The sequence below is a fragment of the Prinia subflava genome, chromosome 6 (genome assembly GCF_021018805.1).
Source record: "Prinia subflava isolate CZ2003 ecotype Zambia chromosome 6, Cam_Psub_1.2, whole genome shotgun sequence".
NCBI lineage: Eukaryota > Metazoa > Chordata > Aves > Passeriformes > Cisticolidae > Prinia > Prinia subflava.
In genome coordinates, this window is record NC_086252.1 from 38509882 (window position 1) to 38529493 (window position 19612).

General features: G+C 52.6%; 1 protein-coding gene across 1 annotated transcript in view; it reads left to right on the forward strand.

Annotated features, from left to right (window-relative positions):
• Positions 1 to 18491, forward strand: part of GPD2 (glycerol-3-phosphate dehydrogenase 2) — a 52526-nt gene extending 34035 nt beyond the window's left edge. Inside the window, exons 7-17 of the mRNA XM_063401070.1 lie at positions 745 to 909; positions 2157 to 2301; positions 6271 to 6464; positions 8265 to 8399; positions 8484 to 8659; positions 9120 to 9251; positions 9578 to 9736; positions 10482 to 10594; positions 10674 to 10752; positions 10847 to 10945; positions 15760 to 18491. Of these exons, the coding sequence (XP_063257140.1) occupies positions 745 to 909; positions 2157 to 2301; positions 6271 to 6464; positions 8265 to 8399; positions 8484 to 8659; positions 9120 to 9251; positions 9578 to 9736; positions 10482 to 10594; positions 10674 to 10752; positions 10847 to 10945; positions 15760 to 15885 (1523 nt within the window). The 3' untranslated portion in view covers positions 15886 to 18491. The remainder of the gene's footprint in view (positions 1 to 744; positions 910 to 2156; positions 2302 to 6270; positions 6465 to 8264; positions 8400 to 8483; positions 8660 to 9119; positions 9252 to 9577; positions 9737 to 10481; positions 10595 to 10673; positions 10753 to 10846; positions 10946 to 15759) is intronic.
• The last annotated feature ends 1121 nt before the right edge of the window (positions 18492 to 19612 follow it).

The following is a 19612-nucleotide window of genomic DNA, read 5'->3' on the forward strand; positions in this document are numbered from 1 at the left end:
TAGCCTGCTCGGAAATTAATTATTCAGGACACACAGAGCCTGGTCCCTTCAATGTATAGTAATTCTTTCCAGCCAGCATCCAGGCCTCCAACTTCAGTGCAATAATAAATAGGAAAAGTCTCAGGTGAAGCCAGTATTTCAGAGTAATTAATCATCTTCCCCTCACAGTCCCTCCACCTCTCTCTTGGTTTTCTTTAACGAGGGAATTTCAGTAATAAATCTTTAATGATATATGTTAAGAATCCTTCATTAATTCTTGTCCACTTATTTCTCTTTCTTGGGTGCTTTTATGTTGTATGTTGGGAAGTTCAAAGGAATGTACAAAAACCCCAGTTAACTTTGGCACAGTCTCTAAAAGGATGTTTTGGGTGTCGAGTGTCACGCGTTCGCTCAGTGATGGGACGTGTGTGTTAGTACCAGTTGTATTGCTGTGATCTGGGATACGGGTACCGAGCCACGGCGGGATTGCTCAGGGAAGGGAGGGCTGGTTTGTGTGCTGCTCACTCCGGGGCAGCGGGGCAGGTCCTGCCGAGAGGCTCGGGGTGCGTGGGGCAGGCAGAGCCCCGTGGGGCGCTGCCCGCACAGCCCCGGCCCCGCGTGTGCGGAGCCGGCAGCGGCGGCCGTCAGCGCTATGCGATGTGACAGGGACAGCTGTGACAGATCCGTGCTGACACGCTTCCACAGCGCTGACACGCTTGCATGGCGCGGGCCGTGGCTGCGGGTGACGGCTGTCCTTCCCTGCAGGACAGCACAACGACGCGCGCATGAACCTGGCCATCGCCCTGACCGCCGCCCGCTACGGCGCTGCCACCGCCAATTACACCGAGGTGCGGCACCTGCTCAAGAGCACGGACACGGACACGGGCCGGCAGCGCGTCTGCGGGGTGCGCTGCAGGGACGTCATCACCGGTGAGTGGGGTCTGGGGGGGCTCTGGGGGCTGTGGGGTCTGTGGGGTCTGCAGGGTCTGCGGGGTGCGCTGCAGGGACGTCATCACCGGTGAGTGGGGTCTGGGGGGTCTGCGGGGTCTGCGGGGTCTGCGGGGTCTGCGGGGTGCGCTGCAGGGACGTCATCACCGGTGAGTGGGGTCTGGGGGGGCTCTGGGGGCTGTGGGGTCTGCGGGGTGTGTGGGGTCTGCAGGGTCTGCGGGGTGCGCTGCAGGGACGTCATCACCGGTGAGTGGGCTCTGGGGGGGCTGTGGGGTCTGGGGGGGCTGTGGGGTCTGGGGGGCTGTGGGGTGTGCACTGCAGGGATGTGCTCACAGGTCAGTGTGGGGTGTGCACTGCAGGGATGTGTTCACAGGTCAGTGTGGGGTACATTGCAGGGACATGTTCACAGGTGAGTGGGGTCTGTGGGGTGTGCACTGCAGGGATGTGTTCACAGGTGAGTGGGGTCTGTAGGGTGTGCACTGCAGGGATGTGCTCACAGGTCAGTGTGGGGTGTGCACTGCAGGGATGTGCTCACAGGTCAGTGTGGGGTGTGCACTGCAGGGATGTGTTCACAGGTCAGTGTGGGGTGTGCACTGCAGGGATGTGCTCACAGGTCAGTGTGGGGTGTGCACTGCAGGGATGTGTTCACAGGTGAGTGGGGTCTGTGGGGTGTGCAGTGCAGGGGACAGTGTCACCCTGGGATAACACTGGCGGGAGGAACGGAGCCGCTGCCATCTGCAAACAGCCCTGAACCCACACATCTTCCTGGGCTGTGCCATTAGTGTCGCTCAGCTTCCACTTCTGTCACATTTCTCACTCAAACCCCAGTGTTTTGGCAGGCCAGCCTGAGCTTTCCATCCCAGCCCTCGTGTCAAGCAAAGATGACATTGTAAAAGGCTCCGTGCTGTACAGTAGTAATCCCATTTACCGAGTCTGCGGGCTGAGACTGAAATCTCTCTTCTTGAGAGGCAGATTTGAGCTGAGCAACCTCCACCCCCCTGCCTCTCTTCTGCCCTTACAGATAAGCTGGAATTCCGCTCTAAGACATTTTCTCTCCAGTCTGGTGTTGGGTGCACACTTAGTTAATTTTTAGACCCATCCCAGCTGTTGTGTTCAGACACACAGGGTACACTTTACAGTAGGCTGAGTTCACAGAGACATGAATAACAAAGAGCACCGGTGAGCAGGAAACAAATGGTGTCTGTGATTGATACTGTTTTCTTTCACAGGGAAGGAGTTCGATGTCAGAGCCAAGTGTGTTATCAATGCCACGGGACCCTTCACAGACTCGGTGCGCAAAATGGATGATCAGGAGGTGCCCAACATCTGTCAGCCCAGTGCAGGCGTGCACATCGTGATGCCTGGTTATTACAGGTGAGGCACGGGGGGCCTGCTGCCCGTGGAACACCATTTGTAATCTCTGCTGCTGCTGAATAAATCAGCTGGGAGAGACGCACCGCTGGCTTTGCAGCGCTTCGGAGTGCTGCACAGTGTGATTCTGATTTTTATTTGTGCTTTTTAAAGAGGATCCTGGCGCTGTGCCGGTGAGAAGAACAATTCCATCTATTCAGAACAGGCTGGAGCCGTGTAGCTTTTAGTTAGATCTCCCCAAGGCAGGGCTCTGCTGAAGCAGAAGGCGTTTAGGCAGCACATCCCCAGGCTTGTGAAAGCACCTGTTTCAATGATGCCTTTGAGCTGAGTGTGCTGCTGCCTGGTCACCCCCTCAGGAAAACAAGGAGCATGTAAAACCTTCCAGAGAGGTTGCACCTTCACACAGAATCTCTTGTCCTGTTAAATCACGGAATCACAGAGCGGTCTGGGTTGGAAGGCTCTTTAGAGATCAGCTTGTTCCACTGCCTGCCTGTACATCCGAAACTCCCTGTGCAGTGACTGCTCAGAGGAAACAGGAGTGCAGAAGCACAGGATAAGTGATAGAATGGGCAGTGTAATCAGTGATAGTAATCACTATCACAGGCAATAGAAGTAGCTCAGAGTAACACAACCACGTTTGCTGTGGCTTCAAGCCCACCCGCCCACCCGTGGGGGTTTTGGTGGACAGGACGTGCCCTCCATGTTCCAGGAGAGGTTCCTGTGGCCCTCTGCTCCCTGCAGTCTCCTGCTCCTCTCCCTGTTTGCTGTGCAAAGCCAAATCCCCTTCTCCCGAGCCAGCCTTGTCAGTCGGAACTCAAATATTACCTTTGGTTCCTGAAGTCATTAGCATCCTAATGGAAATTCCCCTTTATGGACTTAGCCCAGTTGTGTTGATACAGTGCCCTTGCAATAATGCCTTCCACAGCCCCTGTCAGGACAGGATTCAGCCTTCCAGAGCACCATGGGGTGTTTCTGCCAGAGCTGTCCCAACGGGACACGACCACACTCTGTAAAATTGAGGCACTTTTGGCCTGGTCTAAAATCACCCCTGCATTCTCCTCTGGGTTTTTTTTTTTCATTTTTTGTATCTTTCTCCATGAAAAATGATAAAATGACCTGAAAGCTGCTTTAAAGTACTAAAAATGTGGAGAAATGGGCTGTAATCCCAGTTTCCTCATATGCCAGGAGAAGGATGTGTGTGATTAGCTTTATGGCCCTACACAAAAACGTGGAAAGCTTTAAAACCTGGACTCACTTGGTAAGTTCAAAGTAGAAGATGGCTGGATACGCTTGAGAACTCTGATTTATTTATTCTGTAATAACCCAATAATTTTAATTGGAAATGTGGAGAATTCTTGTTCTCCGTGTTCCCCGGTGTATGTCAGCATGTGGGCATTACTTTCCTTGGAAAATATATCTGCCCACACACGGCCTCCACAGCACAGCTGATAAGATAAAACTGCACTGAGTTTCCTTGGAGTGGGATAGCTGAAAGCAGGGAACTGTCTGCTAAACAGAAAACACTCGTGGGATTTAATCTTGGTTGTATCAGGCCTTCCTTCTCCTGCTGCCAAGGAACACTGCTCAGCACAGGAAGGTTGGCATTTCACCATGTCCATGTGTGCCCTGTGAATGTGTTGCAGGATTTTGGCCCATAGTCACACAGATGATTTTTTTTTTTTAATCTAGAGGGTTTAGTTATAAATATAGTCAAGATTTTGTAAAACTAATGTTAACCTAATGCATTCGCTGTCCATGGGTTTCTTACTCATTGATGTCCTTCATTAATAGTCCCAGAATTCCTGTCCTCATTAGTTAGGCTTCCTGCCTGGAATGTGTCTGTGAAGGCAAGGCTTTTTCCTCTCCCTTCTGACCAATTTCAGATGTTTCTGTCTTTCTGGAATTTTCCTCTCTGCTCTGTGTCACATTCCAGGTAACCTTGCCTGTTGCACCTTATTTCTTCTCTGTGGAAAGTCTTTTTGTCGTTCTTTAACTGCGTTTGTGGTGCTTTGGTCAAATGCTTCTTCAAGAGGAGATCTTCCCTGGACCCAACACCTCCATGGATCTCCCTGACCTTTTACCTCTACATTTCTCTATGAGGGCATTGCTTTGTGCTTCGTGTTGGAGTTTCCAATCCCGAATTTGCCCATTTTAGCCATCTTTAAAGAGAAATCTCACCACGGCTCTGACCTCCTTCTCGCACCCATGGTGGAATCATAGGAATTCCTGCCTCATAAAACCACGTTGTTTCAGAGGTATTCCTGGTGTGCAGCAGCATGACTCCTGAGGCCTCAGGAAGGCCAGTATTTGGGTGTTAAGATGCTTCTTTCTGATGCAAAACACCTTATTTTGCATTTGTTTGGGTGGTTCTTTAGTTATTTAAATCAGCTGGAACAAGCGTGGCAAAGGGCATGGAGAGAGAGCTTCCCAGGATAGCTGGTATCAGTGATTCAGTAAATAATTGGCATATGGAAAACAGTTTCAGCCTTTCTCAGCGTTTGCTGTGCAGTCTAAAACATTTCAGTCCAGAGGTGCTGTGGGGAAACTGAGTTTGAAGTCTTTGCTTCTTTCTCTTCTTTTTTTTAAACAGTTTTTATGAAATCACATCAAAAAAATTGCATACTTTGAAGAAAATGTCTGTAAAGTTTCTGAATTCTGATACTGTATATTAAACCTCTGATTTCCTCTGGCTCTAAATCAACAGCTTTTTCATTTTAAAAAGTAATCATTTGTCTAAGGTGATTTACCTTTCCCAAACCTGTGTTGACTTCCCCTATTAGATTGCACCTCTGCCACCATATGCCTAAGCTGTCTATAAATATCAGCTAAAATGGGTCTAATATACATGCTAGCTATGAAATTCTCAGCCTCTCTCCCAGCCTTGCCAGATATTGCCAGCTTCCCTTCAGTAATCACTTCAGACTTCCTAAAGCTGCAGTACTCAGCGATTCAGCCTGAAATCCCACCCAGGCAGGTCTTTGCCTTCAGACACTGCCCTAGGGTTTGTGTCCATTGAACAATTCCCCTCTGAAGTCCCTAAATGCCACCCAAATCTGCATCTGCTGCCCCCCTCCCCTGTGCTCCTGTGTCCCAGGAGCAGGGGCACAGCTGAAGAGCCCCACCTGACTGCACGTGTTTGTAAAGGGAGTTGCAGCACCTCAGTCAGCATCAGTCAGCATCAGTCCTTGAAGCAAAAATGATCTAAAAAAGGGGCAGTTCAGTGTTTTCCTACATAAAAGCTGTTTACTTTGAAGTGTTCATAAAAGCCTTTTGTTTCCTGAAATACAAGCAGAGCTTTTTAATAAGCCATGAGGAGGTAGTGGGTTGTACCTGTGGATGTCTTTCTTACATTACACCAGAAAAACCTGATACATGAATTAAAATCTCCTATCCAAAGCACTACAGTTTTTCCTCCTTGTACTGAATCATTCTGTTGTCGCACTGGCAGAGGTAATGAATAATGCCTGAGTAGCAGCATCCACTGAGTCTCTTTTGCCTTTTTTCCTCAAAGCACAGCTCCCCATTCAGGGCCACAGAGCTGGAAGCACTCAGAGCACGTTCCTTGGTCCAAATCCCTCGGGAGTCTGTGGGTGTTCCTTCTTGCTGAAGTGGCAGGTGGTGACAAACTCAGGCTTAGTGTCACTGGAAGGATATTCCTTAAATGTCTTCATTTCTCTTCCTTGTTCTCCTTTTCCTTTCAGTCACCACCCCTCACCCTCCTGCTCCACCTTTATTGTGGAGGCAGATTGAAGGGATCACTGCGATTTCATGTCATTAAAATATCCACGGGCCTTGTTTCCCCAGACTTGTGGGACATCTGTGTAAAGCAATGTCTTGGCCACACGTGAAATCCATTATTTGTTGATTTATTGGCTCCTTTACCTGAGACCAGGTGTTGTGTCCTGGTCCTTACACAGACCCCGGTGCCACCGCCCCGTTCCCGCTCTGAGCCGGGCCCCTCCTCTCTTGCAGCCCTGACAACATGGGGCTGCTGGACCCGGCCACCAGCGACGGCAGGGTGATCTTCTTCCTGCCCTGGGAGAAGATGACCATCGCAGGGACCACGGACAGCCCCACGGATGTCACCGCACACCCCATCCCCACGGAGGAGGACATCAACTTCATCCTCAGGGAAGTGCGCAGCTACCTGGGCCCGGATATGGAAGGTAATCCTGGGGGAATCCTTCCTGGGAAGGGCTGGGGGCTCCAGCCATTCCAGCCTGGGGAAGTGCTGCTGCCTGAAGCTTTTGTGTGACTGGCAGCTGTGGTTCCTGTGGTCTGGGTGTCTGGAATTGGTGGCTGAGGTGTCAGCATGAGCTGTGCAGTGATGCTGTTCCACATCACCCAGTCCCAGCACCATCGTCACCGCTGACACACCTCCCCAAGTGCCACATCCACCTCTTTCCTGGGCACCTCCAGGGAGGGAACTCCCCCACTGCCCTGGGCTGCCATCTTTCCTCCAGAGGGCGGCTTTGTTTATTTAAACTACTCTGTGAAAGCATTTGTACTGCTGCCTTTCTGCTGCAGCATTAAAATAAGTCTGAAAAGCACTCAGGCAGGAACACTGTGACATACTGTACAGGTGTAGGAAAACCTGCTGTCTGGAGATAGGAAATGTTTGATTCCTTGTTTCCTGGAGGGGAGGGTTGATGTCTGCATGTTGTATGAAGTTCTGAAAGTCCAGGGAAGCTCCTGTTGAGTGTCTGGAGCAGCAGTTGGTGTTGGAAGTGCAGGAGACCAGGGAGGGAGATGAGAATGTGAATAGGACAGAGATTAGGTGGGATATAGGGAAGAAATCCTTCCCTGTGAGGGTGGGGAGGCCCTGGCACAGGGTGCCTCATCCCTGGCAGTGCCCAAGGCCAGGCTGGACGGGGCTGGGAGCAGCCTGGGACAGTGGAAGGTGTCCCTGCCGTGGCAGGGGTGGATGGGATGAGCTGTAAGGTCTGTCCCAAGCCAGGCCGTTCCGTGGTTTCCCGCGCATCTTCCAGCAGCACATTGGGAAGTGTTCAGTCCCTGTGGCCCAGCCCAGCTGGGCCTGTGCTGGTTTTCCTGTGCAATTACTGTTTATAGATGGCTGGAGCTGCAATAACAACGGCACTGCCCATATCAAGCCTCCACAGCCCTGCTCTGCTGCCAGAGCCAGTGCCAGGGTTATCAACTTCCACAGGCTTGGACACCTTCCAGCTGCCTAATTACAGCGTCACGCGTGCTGCTTTCTGTAGTTTCATTAGTTTATAAACCTAATACAGGATCTTGTGTCTGTGATTAACACTTCATTTTGGCAGGTTAAACACGCTGGCAGAGCACCATTGATTTCGGAAATCTATTCCCTGTTCTTTGGGGGATGTTTTTTACACCCTTGTAGTGATTTTTCAATTATCGGTCATTTGAAAGTTGTATTAAAAACATGTTCCAAAGACTTCAGTATAAAGCAAATTGGTAGCTGCACTTAGGGTGAAGGCTGGGGATAAAGATGACTTGTCAAGAGGAAATCTTGGAATAATAACCTTCAAGCTAGAGGAGAAGCTTGGAAGATCTGAAAGGAAATGTTGCACTTATGTAACAAACTTTGTTTTGGTTTATAAAATGTAATGTAAGGACTGTTCAGGTTCATTGGGAAGAATTTTCCTGGAAAGGAGGGTCAGGTAGGAGCTGCCCAGGGAGGTTTGGAGGCCCCATCCGTGGAGCTGTCCAGGGAACACTTGGAGGTGGCACTCAGTGCTCTGGGCTGGTGGCAAGGTGGGCATTGATGTAAGCTGGCCTCGATGGCCTGGGAGGGCTTTTCCAGCATCGGTGATTCTGGGATTCCACAGCCCAGCTTCTGCCCTGACTCTGGGGGCTCTCCCCAGCTCTGGGGCTGCTCAGGGCCGAGCAGGGTATGGAGCAGCCCTTGGCAGTGCCCAGCAGCCCAGCGGGAGCTGGGCACCCTGGGCTGGGGCACGCTGCCTCAGTGTGGCTCTGCACAGTGAGAAGAGGAGACGTGCTGGCAGCCTGGAGTGGCATCCGTCCCCTGGTCACCAACCCCGACTCCAAGGACACGCAGTCCATATCGCGGAACCACGTCGTGACCGTCAGCGACAGCGGCCTCATCACCATCGCAGGTACCGCGGGCCCTCAGGGCTGTGTGTGTGGTGTGTGAGGGGCGGCTGTGCTGTCCCCAGTACCGAGGCGAGCGCTGTCCCCAGGCGGGAAGTGGACCACGTACCGGGCCATGGCGCGGGACACCATCGACACGGCCGTGCGCGAGCACTGCCTCAAGGCGGGCTCCTGCAGGACCATGGGGCTGCAGCTGGAGGGCGCGCAGGACTGGAGCCCCACGCTCTACATCAGGCTGGTGCAGGACTATGGACTGGAAAGTGAGGTGAGGCCTGTGTTCCTGCGCTGGAGGGTCTGGTCTTCCCCTAGATTAAACACCGGTGTAACTTGGACAAAGGTCTGGTGAGCCCCATCGGAGCTGGGGCAGAGATAGTTGTAACAGAAATAAAGTTAGTAATTGTTCATCGTCTTCCCCTTTTCCTTCCTCCTGAACTTGACTGTTCCCTGCTTTAAAACTCTGACTTGCTGGAGTCTGTGGTCCCTGGAGCCCCCACGAGCTGTGCATCAGCCGCAGTCACAGAGTGGCAGAGAGCTGGCTGTCAGTCCTGGTGGCACAGACACGGTGGGGCAGTGCTGCTCCAGCCTCTGCCACACGGGGTTTCCTCCCACGCTGGCACACTCAGCACCCTTGGCAGCCTGTTGGTTATTGGGGATGGGGGAACCGTCAAGGAAATGTGTCTTTCATGTGCTTTCAAAGCATGCTGGATTTGTTTTCCTCCCCACAGGTGGCTCAGCACCTGGCTTCCACCTACGGGGGCAAGGCTTTTGAGGTGGCCAAAATCGCCCAGGTGACAGGGAAGAGGTGGCCCATTGTTGGGAAACGTCTGGTATCTGAATTTCCTTACATTGAAGCTGAGGTATGTGGGAAAGCCATGTCACCTTCTGTGATTCTGTCCTGGGGACGAGCAGGTCGGTGGCTCTGTGACACATCTCCCTGAGCCCTTTCCTTTGGGGAGGCCGAGATTTTTTCTGTACCTGGAGCACATTTTATGTATCGATATATACAGGTATTAATATATGTATGCATAATTAAATGCTGGCATAGCGCCCATTGTTTACCCCACATACAAACATTCGATCCCGGGTGGATTGTGAGGACTGTTCCAGGAGAAGGGAGCTGTCCCAGCTGCTGGGGTGGGTGCTGGGCTGCCCCTGCGGCCGTGTGTGAGTGCCGTGCCCGCAGGTGGTGTACGGCGTGAAGGAGTACGCGCGCACCGCCGTGGACATCATCTCCCGCCGCACCCGCCTGGCCTTCCTCAACGTGCAGGCTGCCCACGAGGCCCTGCCCCGCATCGTGGACATCATGGCCAAGGAGCTCAACTGGTGCGAGCACAAGAAGAAGGTACAAAGGGCCCTCTGCAGCTGGAGCTGCTTTGTTTACCTGGGGAGTTTCCCTGTTAACGATCCCAGATGGTTGGACAGAGAACTGCGAGTGATGTTTTATTCCCGGGAGAATGAGTCACTTGGTGCCTGTCCTTCTAAAGGCTCCATGGAATGGCTGTGAAATGGGTTGGGGTCGGCCAGGATGTGCAGGGGAAGGGGAAGATCTCTATCCTGTTGTTCCCAGCCTTAGAAACGAAGGCAGGCTTGGCATTGCTGTCCTACTCCTGTCAGTTATTTTGCTTCACTGACACTTCTCAACAGATCGGCCTCAGCAAAGGAGGCTCCTGTAACCATAAAGAATCTGCCTGGTGTTGAGCTCCCTGATTTTTTTATCCTGATTTTGGGCAGCTGGGTGAATCACACTAAGATATCAAGTGGGAGAGAAATGACATGTTGTAGGCTGGCCTAAAAAGGCCATTTTGTCCTGAAAGGGGCAGACAGACTGTGTGTGACTGAAGGTGTGGATGGTCCTGAAAGCATTCACACAGAAATTAGAAGTCTCTGCTAGCCTGGATACCTTTTTCCAAGAGTAAAAAGTGCCTAAGTTTAACTTTTGGATGCTTTTCAGCTGCCATCTACTTAATTTTGGGACCTTAGAAAAATACTGGTTAAGTGGAAGAATCTAACAATAAAGCATAAAAAAGAAATACTCAGGTGAGAACTTGCCATTGCTCAGACACCCAGGTTTTGTGTTTCCATTGCAGGAACAGCTTGAAACGGCTAAAACATTTCTGTACTATGAAATGGGCTACAAAGTGAAAACAGACCAGTTAACAAACACGTCTGAGATCTGTCTAGTGCCTTCTGATATTGAGAGGTGAGTGAGGCAGCAGAGCTGCTGCTGCTGTCCCCTGCAGCCCCGGGGCAGCCCTGACGCGCCAGCCCCTCCCCGGCAGGTACAAGAAGCGGTTCCACATGTTTGACAAGGACAACAAGGGCTTCATCACCATCCTGGACGTGCAGCGTGTGCTGCAGGTGAGCTCCCTGTGCTCCTGGCTGCCTCTGCAGCAGCCTGAGGGTCTGAGGGGGCGCGGGTGCTGAGCTGCTCCTCCTGCGCGTGTCCCGTCAGAGCATCAGCGTGCAGATCGACGAGAACACCCTGCACGAGATCCTCAACGAGGTGGACCTCAACAAGAACGGGCAGGTGGAGCTCAACGAGTTCCTGCAGGTACGTGCTGCTTCCAGAGGGGCTGCTGGTCCACACAGCACAGACACAGCACAGACACAGCACAGACACAGCACAGACACAGACACAGACACAGCACAGACACGGCACAGACACAGCACAGACACAGCACAGACACAGACACAGCACAGACACAGCACAGACACAGCACAGGCACAGCACAGACACAGCACAGACACAGCACAGACACGGCACAGACACAGACACAGACACAGCACAGACACGGCACAGACACAGCACAGACACAGCACAGACACAGACACAGCACAGACACGGCACAGACACAGCACAGACACAGCACAGACACAGACACAGCACAGACACGGCACAGACACAGCACAGACACAGGACAGACACGGCACAGACACGGCACAGACACAGCACAGACACAGCACAGACACAGACACAGCACAGACACAGCACAGACACAGCACAGACACAGCACAGACACGGCACAGACACGGCACAGACACAGCACAGACACAGGACAGACACAGCACAGACACAGCACAGACACAGCACAGACACAGGCACAGGCACAGCACAGACACAGCACAGACACAGACACAGCACAGACACAGCACAGACACAGCACAGACACGGCACAGACAAGGCACAGACACGGCACAGACACAGCACAGACACAGCACAGACACAGGCACAGACACAGCACAGACACAGGCACAGGCACAGCACAGACACAGCACAGACACAGACACAGCACAGACACAGCACAGACACAGCACAGACACGGCACAGACACAGCACAGACACAGCACAGACACGGCACAGACACAGCACAGACACAGGCACAGGCACAGCACAGACACAGCACAGACACAGACACAGCACAGACACAGCACAGACACAGCACAGACACGGCACAGACACAGCACAGACACAGCACAGACACGGCACAGACACAGACACAGCACAGACACAGCACAGACACAGGCACAGGCACAGCACAGACACAGGCACAGGCACAGCACAGACACAGCACAGACACAGACACAGCACAGACACAGCACAGACACAGCACAGACACGGCACAGACACAGCACAGACACAGCACAGACACGGCACAGACACAGCACAGACACAGGCACAGGCACAGCACAGACACAGCACAGACACAGACACAGCACAGACACAGCACAGACACAGCACAGACACAGCACAGACACAGACACGGCACAGACACGGCACAGACACGGCACAGGCACAGCACAGACACAGACACAGCACAGACACAGACACAGCACAGGCACAGACACAGACACAGCACAGACACAGACACAGCACAGACACAGACACAGCACAGGCACAGCACAGACACAGCACAGACACGGCACAGACACAGCACAGACACAGCACAGACACAGCACAAGCACGGCACAGACACGGCACAGACACGGCACAGACACGGCACAGACACGGCACAGACACAGCACAGGCACAGCACAGACACAGGACAGACACAGCACAGACACGGCACGGACACGGCACAGACACGGCACAGACACGGCACAGACACAGCACAGACACAGCACAGACACGGCACAGACACAGCACAGACACAGCACAGACACAGCACAGACACAGCACAGACACAGGACAGACACGGCACAGACACAGCACAGACACAGCTGGGGGGCTTCCCCCTCGCGTGGGCCTGGGTTGGACACCAGGGGTTTGTTACCTGTGCTGGTGGGACAAGGGCACACAGAGCCATCCTCAAGCAGCTTGGAAATTCAGGGTTGGTTTTTTCCCAGTCAGACTCAAAGAACAGGTCCAATTTACAAAGTATGCCCCAGTCCAGATCTGAATTTGGCATTCTAAGCCCAGAAATGGTGTTTAAAGATATTTAAAATGGTACAGGTGTCCACTGGAAGGTGCATGGCACAGGTGTGCACACTGACATTATCTGCAGCTGTTAAGGGTTATTATAAAAATGAGTAAACTAAGAAACTGAATAATAAACAAATATAATAATAAATAGTAATATAACTATAATAATAATAAACTAAATAACTAAGTAATAAGCTGAATATTAAAAAGAATGAGATTGTAGTTAGAGCCCATCCAGGCTCTAAAGCCCATTTTAACTCCTGGATTGGCTAAATTGTCTCTTAGAAAAAAATGACATGCAGCTGCTTTTTGGGGGGCTTTCAAGCAAACCCAAGGGTGCTCCCTTTGCATATGGAGTTTGTCAGTTGGGTTGGTGTTTGAGGAGTCTTTTTTGGGGTGGTATTTTAGAGCCTGCCATGTCTCCCCTGCCCGGTGGCAATGATGAATGCCAAACAGGAGAGAAATTAATGCTGGGGATTTTGGTCAATGTCAGCCCTTTCTTCACTGTGTCAAGTTAAACAAACAAGATCAAGGCAAAGGAAATGGTAATTGTCTCTCTGGAGATGAGCTGGGGATAAGAGCAGCATTGTTGAATCTAAATGCAGAAAATTTTCACAGGTTGTGTCCAGCATTAGCAAAAAGGAGTATTTATTTGCCTAAAATGCAGCAATTGAGCTGAGGAGCTGCAGTGAAGGGGAAAAACCAAACCAAACAAACCAGGGGGAGGGAGAAGCAATGGCTTTGGGATTGGTGCTGATCTGTACAAGTGGGAGATATCAGCCCAGCCAGGTTCTGGCTGCTGGGAAGGGACACCCTTGTGCCTTTCCCTGGGGAAACCTTTCCCTGGGGCAGCCCAGCCCTCCTGCAGGGCTGAGTTAGCTGCAGTTCGGGTAGGTTGGGGAATGGAAACAACCAGAAATTGTTGTTCTGTGGGTTTTGGGGGTGTTCTGGGGCTTTATTGCTAGGCTGGCCAGTGTCAGCAGGGATTGCCAGCCCCACCTCATCCCTGCACAGTGCAAAGGCCAGGCAGTGCTCAGGAGCAGTTTCACGACTGTTTGTGCAAACCTGTGTCACTCTGTGGCTCCTGCACATCTCCAGAGCAGCCTGGGTGTGGAGCACAGTGGTGGCACAGTGGTGGCACCGCAGGGCTGAGCCCTCCCCTGTGCCTCCCACCCTCCAGGGAAGCACTCCGTACTGAGCAGGGAGGATGGCACTGAAACCAGCGGGGGTTGCCATGGAAGGAGCAAAATACATTAAATGTTTGTTTAATTTTTTAATGGATCTGTTAAGTCAGTGCCCCATACTTGGGTGTTTGCTTTCTGAAAACTTCCAAGTAATTGCGTTTCAGCGCAGAACTTGTGCAAGCCCTGGGCAAATATTTGTGGAGGTTTGTGTTGGAAAATAGAGCAGGTTGTACCTGGGGGCTGCCTGGCTTGGCAGGTGGGAGCAGAGCAGGGCACCTGCACCGGTCTGAGGGAGCTCAGTGGGCTGGCAGAGTGGCCCTGGCAGCCTCTGGAGCTCACAGTGCCCGGGGAGCGATGGGGCAGTGGGGCTGGCACAGAGCCCGGGGCACACGGAGCTGCCTGGGGTCCTGAGTCAGCTGCTGGCACTGGAGCTCCAGCTGGGAGAGGGAGCCCTGGGAACTGGTGTTGGGAGGCAAAGGCAACTGCCCCTTGTTAAACCAGGAGGAATCAGGGAACACCTCCATGCCTGAGTGAGAAGGGACTTAAAGCCCATGGCATTGCTGTAAACCACATTGCCCCGGGCTCTGGCGGGGCAGTGCCTCTCTGCTGGGGGAGCCCTGTCTGTGCACAGGCCTGCCCTTCTCCCTGTGCCTCTGGAACTGGCAGGCAGGCCGGGGACAAGGCCACACCACGTTTGCACAGGTCCAGCTGCAGGGGTAAGGAGCAGCTTTTCCTGTGGGGGGAGGAATCTGAAGGATTCCTGCAGTCAGTGGGAGTAAGAAATTGCATTTGGCAAGCACCAGTTGCGTCCCCAGTGCTCTCTGCAGAGCTGGCTGCAGGTAATTTCAGCTCTAATGCTGCCTTTATCCATGGGATAAAAAAGAATTAACTAAAATCTTAGCACTAGTGTGCTTTCACTGGGAGAGAGCAGAGTCCAGCTTCCAGGACTTAAAAGCAAATTAGTTTTAAAAGTCTATAAAGGAACTTGGATTTGAAAGAATTGTGGGAGTCAAGTACAGTGTCTCTCTGGAGAAAGGCATGTGGGTGCAAAAGGGCAGCTCTGGGATCAGTGGAGGATCAGGAATCATGAAATCCCTACAAGATGTGGGTTGGGCAGGACCCTAAAGCTCATCTTCAGGCCAGGGGCAGGGACACCTTCCATGACATCAGATTGTTCCAGCTTGGCCTGGGGCACTTCCAGGGAGCCAGGGGCAGCCACAGCTTCTCTGGGCACCCTGTGCCAGGGCATCCCTGTCCTCACAGGGAACAATTCCTTCCTAAATGGAAAAAAATCCTGAATCTTCTGTGAGCTGCATCCTTCAGATATCACAAATAACCAAAGAAAGCCTGAGCAGCTGCTGGGTTATCCCACATCCAGAAATGCCATGGGAATGCCCCCAGTGCTGATGGCTGTCTGCACTGCTGTTGCCTGCACTGCTGCCAGTAGATCCTGGCTGGTCCTTGCGCTCCTGCTGCCCCACTCCTGTGCAGGGCAGGAGTTCTGGGGGTGTGTGTGAGCCTGCAGCGGAGCTGGGGAGCCGCGGCTCGGGCGGGAGCTGTGGGAGCTGTGGGAGCTGTAGGAGCTTTGGGAGCTGTGGGAGCTGTGGGAGCTGTGGGAGCTGTGGGAGCTTTGGGAGCTGTGGGAGCTGTGTGAGCTGTGCGAGCTGTGGGAGCTGTGGGAGCTGTGGGAGCTGTGGGAGCTGTGGGCTCCTCGCCGTGGCTGACCCCAGCACCCGTGGGTGCCGTGTGCCGTGTCCGCAGCTGATGAGCGCCATCCAGAAGGGCCGCGTGTCGGGGAGCAGGCTGGCCGTGCTGATGAAGAGCGCCGAGGAGAAGCTGGGCCACCGCCAGGCCATCCCGGTGGACCGCAGCGGAGGGGGGCTCTGAGCCGGGGCTCCGCAGCGCCCTGGGCTCCCCGCGGCCTGCCCGGCACGGAGCCCAGCCCCTGCGGCTGTCCCAGACACTCCGTGTGCTTGTCCCTGTGCCAATGGTTCCCTCACTGCCCGGGGTGGGCCCGCAGGAGCTGGGCCGTGCAGGATGCGGGTCCTGCCCGGTCTGCATCACCCCCACCTCGGGAGCACTCGGGGTCAGTGGGCCCTGCCCTTGCACCCTCCGAGGTTGAAAACAGCATCTCAGAGCTGCCTCTGCCTCCTCCCCAGGAGTGCGAGAGGGGAGCTGTCCTGGAGAGGAGACACACTCCAGAGGAGCAAAGGCAGCACTTCCCGGGCTGGGGGTGGTGGAGACCTGTCCTGAGCCTTCTCGGGGTGGTAGGTTTGCCCTGTTACTCCAGTGGTGCCAGTGCTTGGCCACTCAGACATTCCAGCTGGAAAACAAGGCACCTGGACTAATCACCCGAGGTAATAATGTAGCTGGAAGCTGGGAACAGCTTAGCTTCTCCCTGTTAACACGAATAAACCGCCTCTAATAAATGGCATTGTCTGCAGGTGGTGCTTTGTGCAGTGAAAGAAAGGCAGAAGGTGCTCTGTGCTAAAAAGTGCTGCAATTCTGGGGCAGATCCTGATGCTGTGTAGGATGGGGCAGGTTTTGGTAGCACAACAGTCTTAAATGTTAATTTTACAATGCTCGAACACAGTGAAAAAAACAAAGTGTGTGTCTTGCATCCTACTAACTTTTCTAGAAAAAACAGCTGTATTTCAGGCAGTTAAATGAAAAAACCAAAGCAGGGAGCCCTCACTGGAGCTGTTTCCAGCACTGCTGTACCTGCCTGTTGTCCTCCTGCTGCAGGATTGGGCTGAGATCAGGTGGGAGGTTTCTGCCTGGTGTAGAACAAAGCAGGGAAACCTGGTTTGCTGCTGGATTTGGCATCTGCTGTATTCCCTGAGTGGAGCAATTTCCACCTCAAACCAAGCTTCCCATCCCAGGGGTCAGTTTCTACTGAAGTAAAATTTGATGTATTTAACTGGCATCACTACGTCCACTGGTGGAAAATAACAGGGCAGGAGCAAACAGGAAGGATTCTGTTATTCTAAATAGATCTGTTACTCAGATATATTTAGACAACCTGCCCCTTGGATATTTTAATAGGGAAAATGGTTCCAGACACAAATGGAGATGCTGAGAGTGGTGGGATGCAGCACAGTGAGTGCAGATGCTGTGTTTGGCTGCAGAAGCAGAGCCCGTTAAATAAACATTCAACATTCAGGTGTTGAAAAATAGTAGATACAAAAGAAAAGGGCAAGGCTCACCTGAAATGAGTTCCTAAAACAGTTCAGATGTTTTTTGCATGTTCAGTTCATTTTTTGATGCAGGTGTTGTTCAGGTTCTGGCTTTGTGCTTTGAGTAGGGGCTGAGGAAGGGGGAGTTGGCACATCTGGCACCACAAGGATGTTTTAATGAACAAAGGGGGCTGTTCCTGTGGTCCTGTGGGCTTTTCCTTTTGAGCTGTGTTCCAGAATGTTCAGGTAAAGGATGGAATGTTGGTGTTTCCAAACCCACAGTAACAGGTTTCATATATCCTGCAGGTTGGAGGGAAGTGAATGTGTAACTCTCAGTAATTTTGGCTCAGTGAGCGAGGGAAGGGGTTCAGGATTCTACTGTTAACAAACATTTAAGGGCGAAGAAAAACAAAAGTCATGAGACCTTTTCCAGGCCACGTGAAGAAAAAATACTTCCGATATATTGAACAGCTTTTTGTAAAGAAAAATATTTTCACTATTGAACAGCTTTTGTACAGTTTAAAGAGAAATTCTCCACTCCTCTCTGACTGGCATTGTTAAAATAATAACCAGAGTTTACCTGGAAAGCAGGATTTCTGTGTTGTACCCAAAGTATGCTCTTTGTTCTCTTGTTTTGCTAATCCTGCATCTGGAATGTGACCGTGGGGTTCTCCTGGCCGTGTGTGTCCCTGGGCATGGGTTTGCTTTGTGTCCCCTCCTGCTCCCCTGCACGGCGCAGCAGTGGCAGGGACAGCTGCATGTGTTCCCCAGCAGCTGCAGCTGTGCATGGAAAACTGCAGCGTTATCCATCCCCTCCTGTCTGCAGGAATGTTGGCTTTGCTGTTCGGGTTCTTTATGTCCGTGTGCTGTGGGAAGAGCTGTACGATGTCCCTGTCTTGCTGTGCTGGTCTGGGATGGAAGAGCAGCAATGGGAATGTTTTATTCTTATTTTGTGAAATGAAAGATTGCTGGATTTTCTGTGGGTATTTTGTATTTTAGATAACCTGCCCCTGTGGGGAGGGGGCATCCATGCAGTGTGTGGGTGTGTATAAATACGTGTACAGGCACACTGCAGGTTTACACGTGGCACTTGGTCTGTTGTTAGGTTCCTGTTGCAGCCTGGGCTGTTCCATGCTGTGTTTGAAGCTGGATGATCATTTTTATAACTGTGTTGGTGTTTTCCTGCCGTTATTTATTACCTTTGGTATCTGGAATGAGCCGCATGCGTTTGTTGAGCAATAAGAGGATGTATTTAATGTGCCTTGTTTTTAACTAAGGACTGAGAGCATGAATCAATAAAACTGGTTAAAAACGCTCCTTTTGCTGCCAGTTTGTTGTGGCAGGTGCAGAAATACCTCGGAGTTGCCCTGAAGAAGTTTCTTTGGGAAGGAGGGCATGGGGATGGATGTGTTGGGTGAACAGAACCCAGGCCTCCCACGCTCTCCCCTCTTAGCTCAGAGCTGGGAGCTCTGCAGTTCAGACCTGGAGTGAGGAGTGAGTGCAGCCCTGGGCTGGTGCCAGGGAGGGGAGCCCTGCCCTGCCCTGCCCTCCCAGGCCGGGATGGCAGCAGCCCCCGGGGTTTGCCTGATTTATACATTTTCCACCTGGATTTGGACTGCTGGCCGGGAGCAGTCCCCACACACGGATGAGTCTGAGCCTGACCCACACCAGTACCAGTGAACAGGACAGATGTCCCCGTCCACTGGGTCGTGGTCCCCGTCGGGTGCCACGTGTTGGTGACAGAGCAGATCCATTTCCCTGTCGGGGAGTCAGCAGCGCCGTTAGCAGCGCGAGCACAATCTTTATAATCTCCAGATTGTTTCATGGCTTAATTTACACTTGTAACGGGGATATGGCACAGCTGCCACGGAGCTGTGCCGGTGCAGGGGCTGTGTACAAGCAGCTCCCTGCACGTGGGGATGAACCAGATCGGAGGGGAACTGCAGAGATTATGGATTTTCCCCTAATCCACTGCGTGTAAGTGATAAGGCAAAGAACGTTTGCTGTGATCAGCTTTATCCCAAATAGTTTGCAGCAGTAGAATTGCCTGGTGTCAGGCTCCTGGCTGTGCTGCTGGAAGGCACAGGAGTTTTGGGCCCTCTGGCGTCTCCCTGGCACGGTCAGAAATTCAGATTTATTGCCCCTGGTGTGGCGTTGCAGCCTGGTTAGAAATACGATGGGGAATATCAAAGCAGCATTAATATTTCAGTGTCGGGCCCGAGCTGGGTGTTTCCTGAGTCAGATGGGAGACGCTGGGGACAAGGCCACCCTGGGGACGTGGCCGTGCTGCTCAGACCGCTCCGTGCCCCCGGACGGGCCGTGCTGGGGCTGCTCTGCCTCTGGATGGGAGTGCCCGTGCCACTGTCCCCGCAGTGTCCCCACGGTGTCCCCGGAGTGGTGGCATGGCAGGAGGGGCCGGGCTGCCTCGGGAGCGCTGC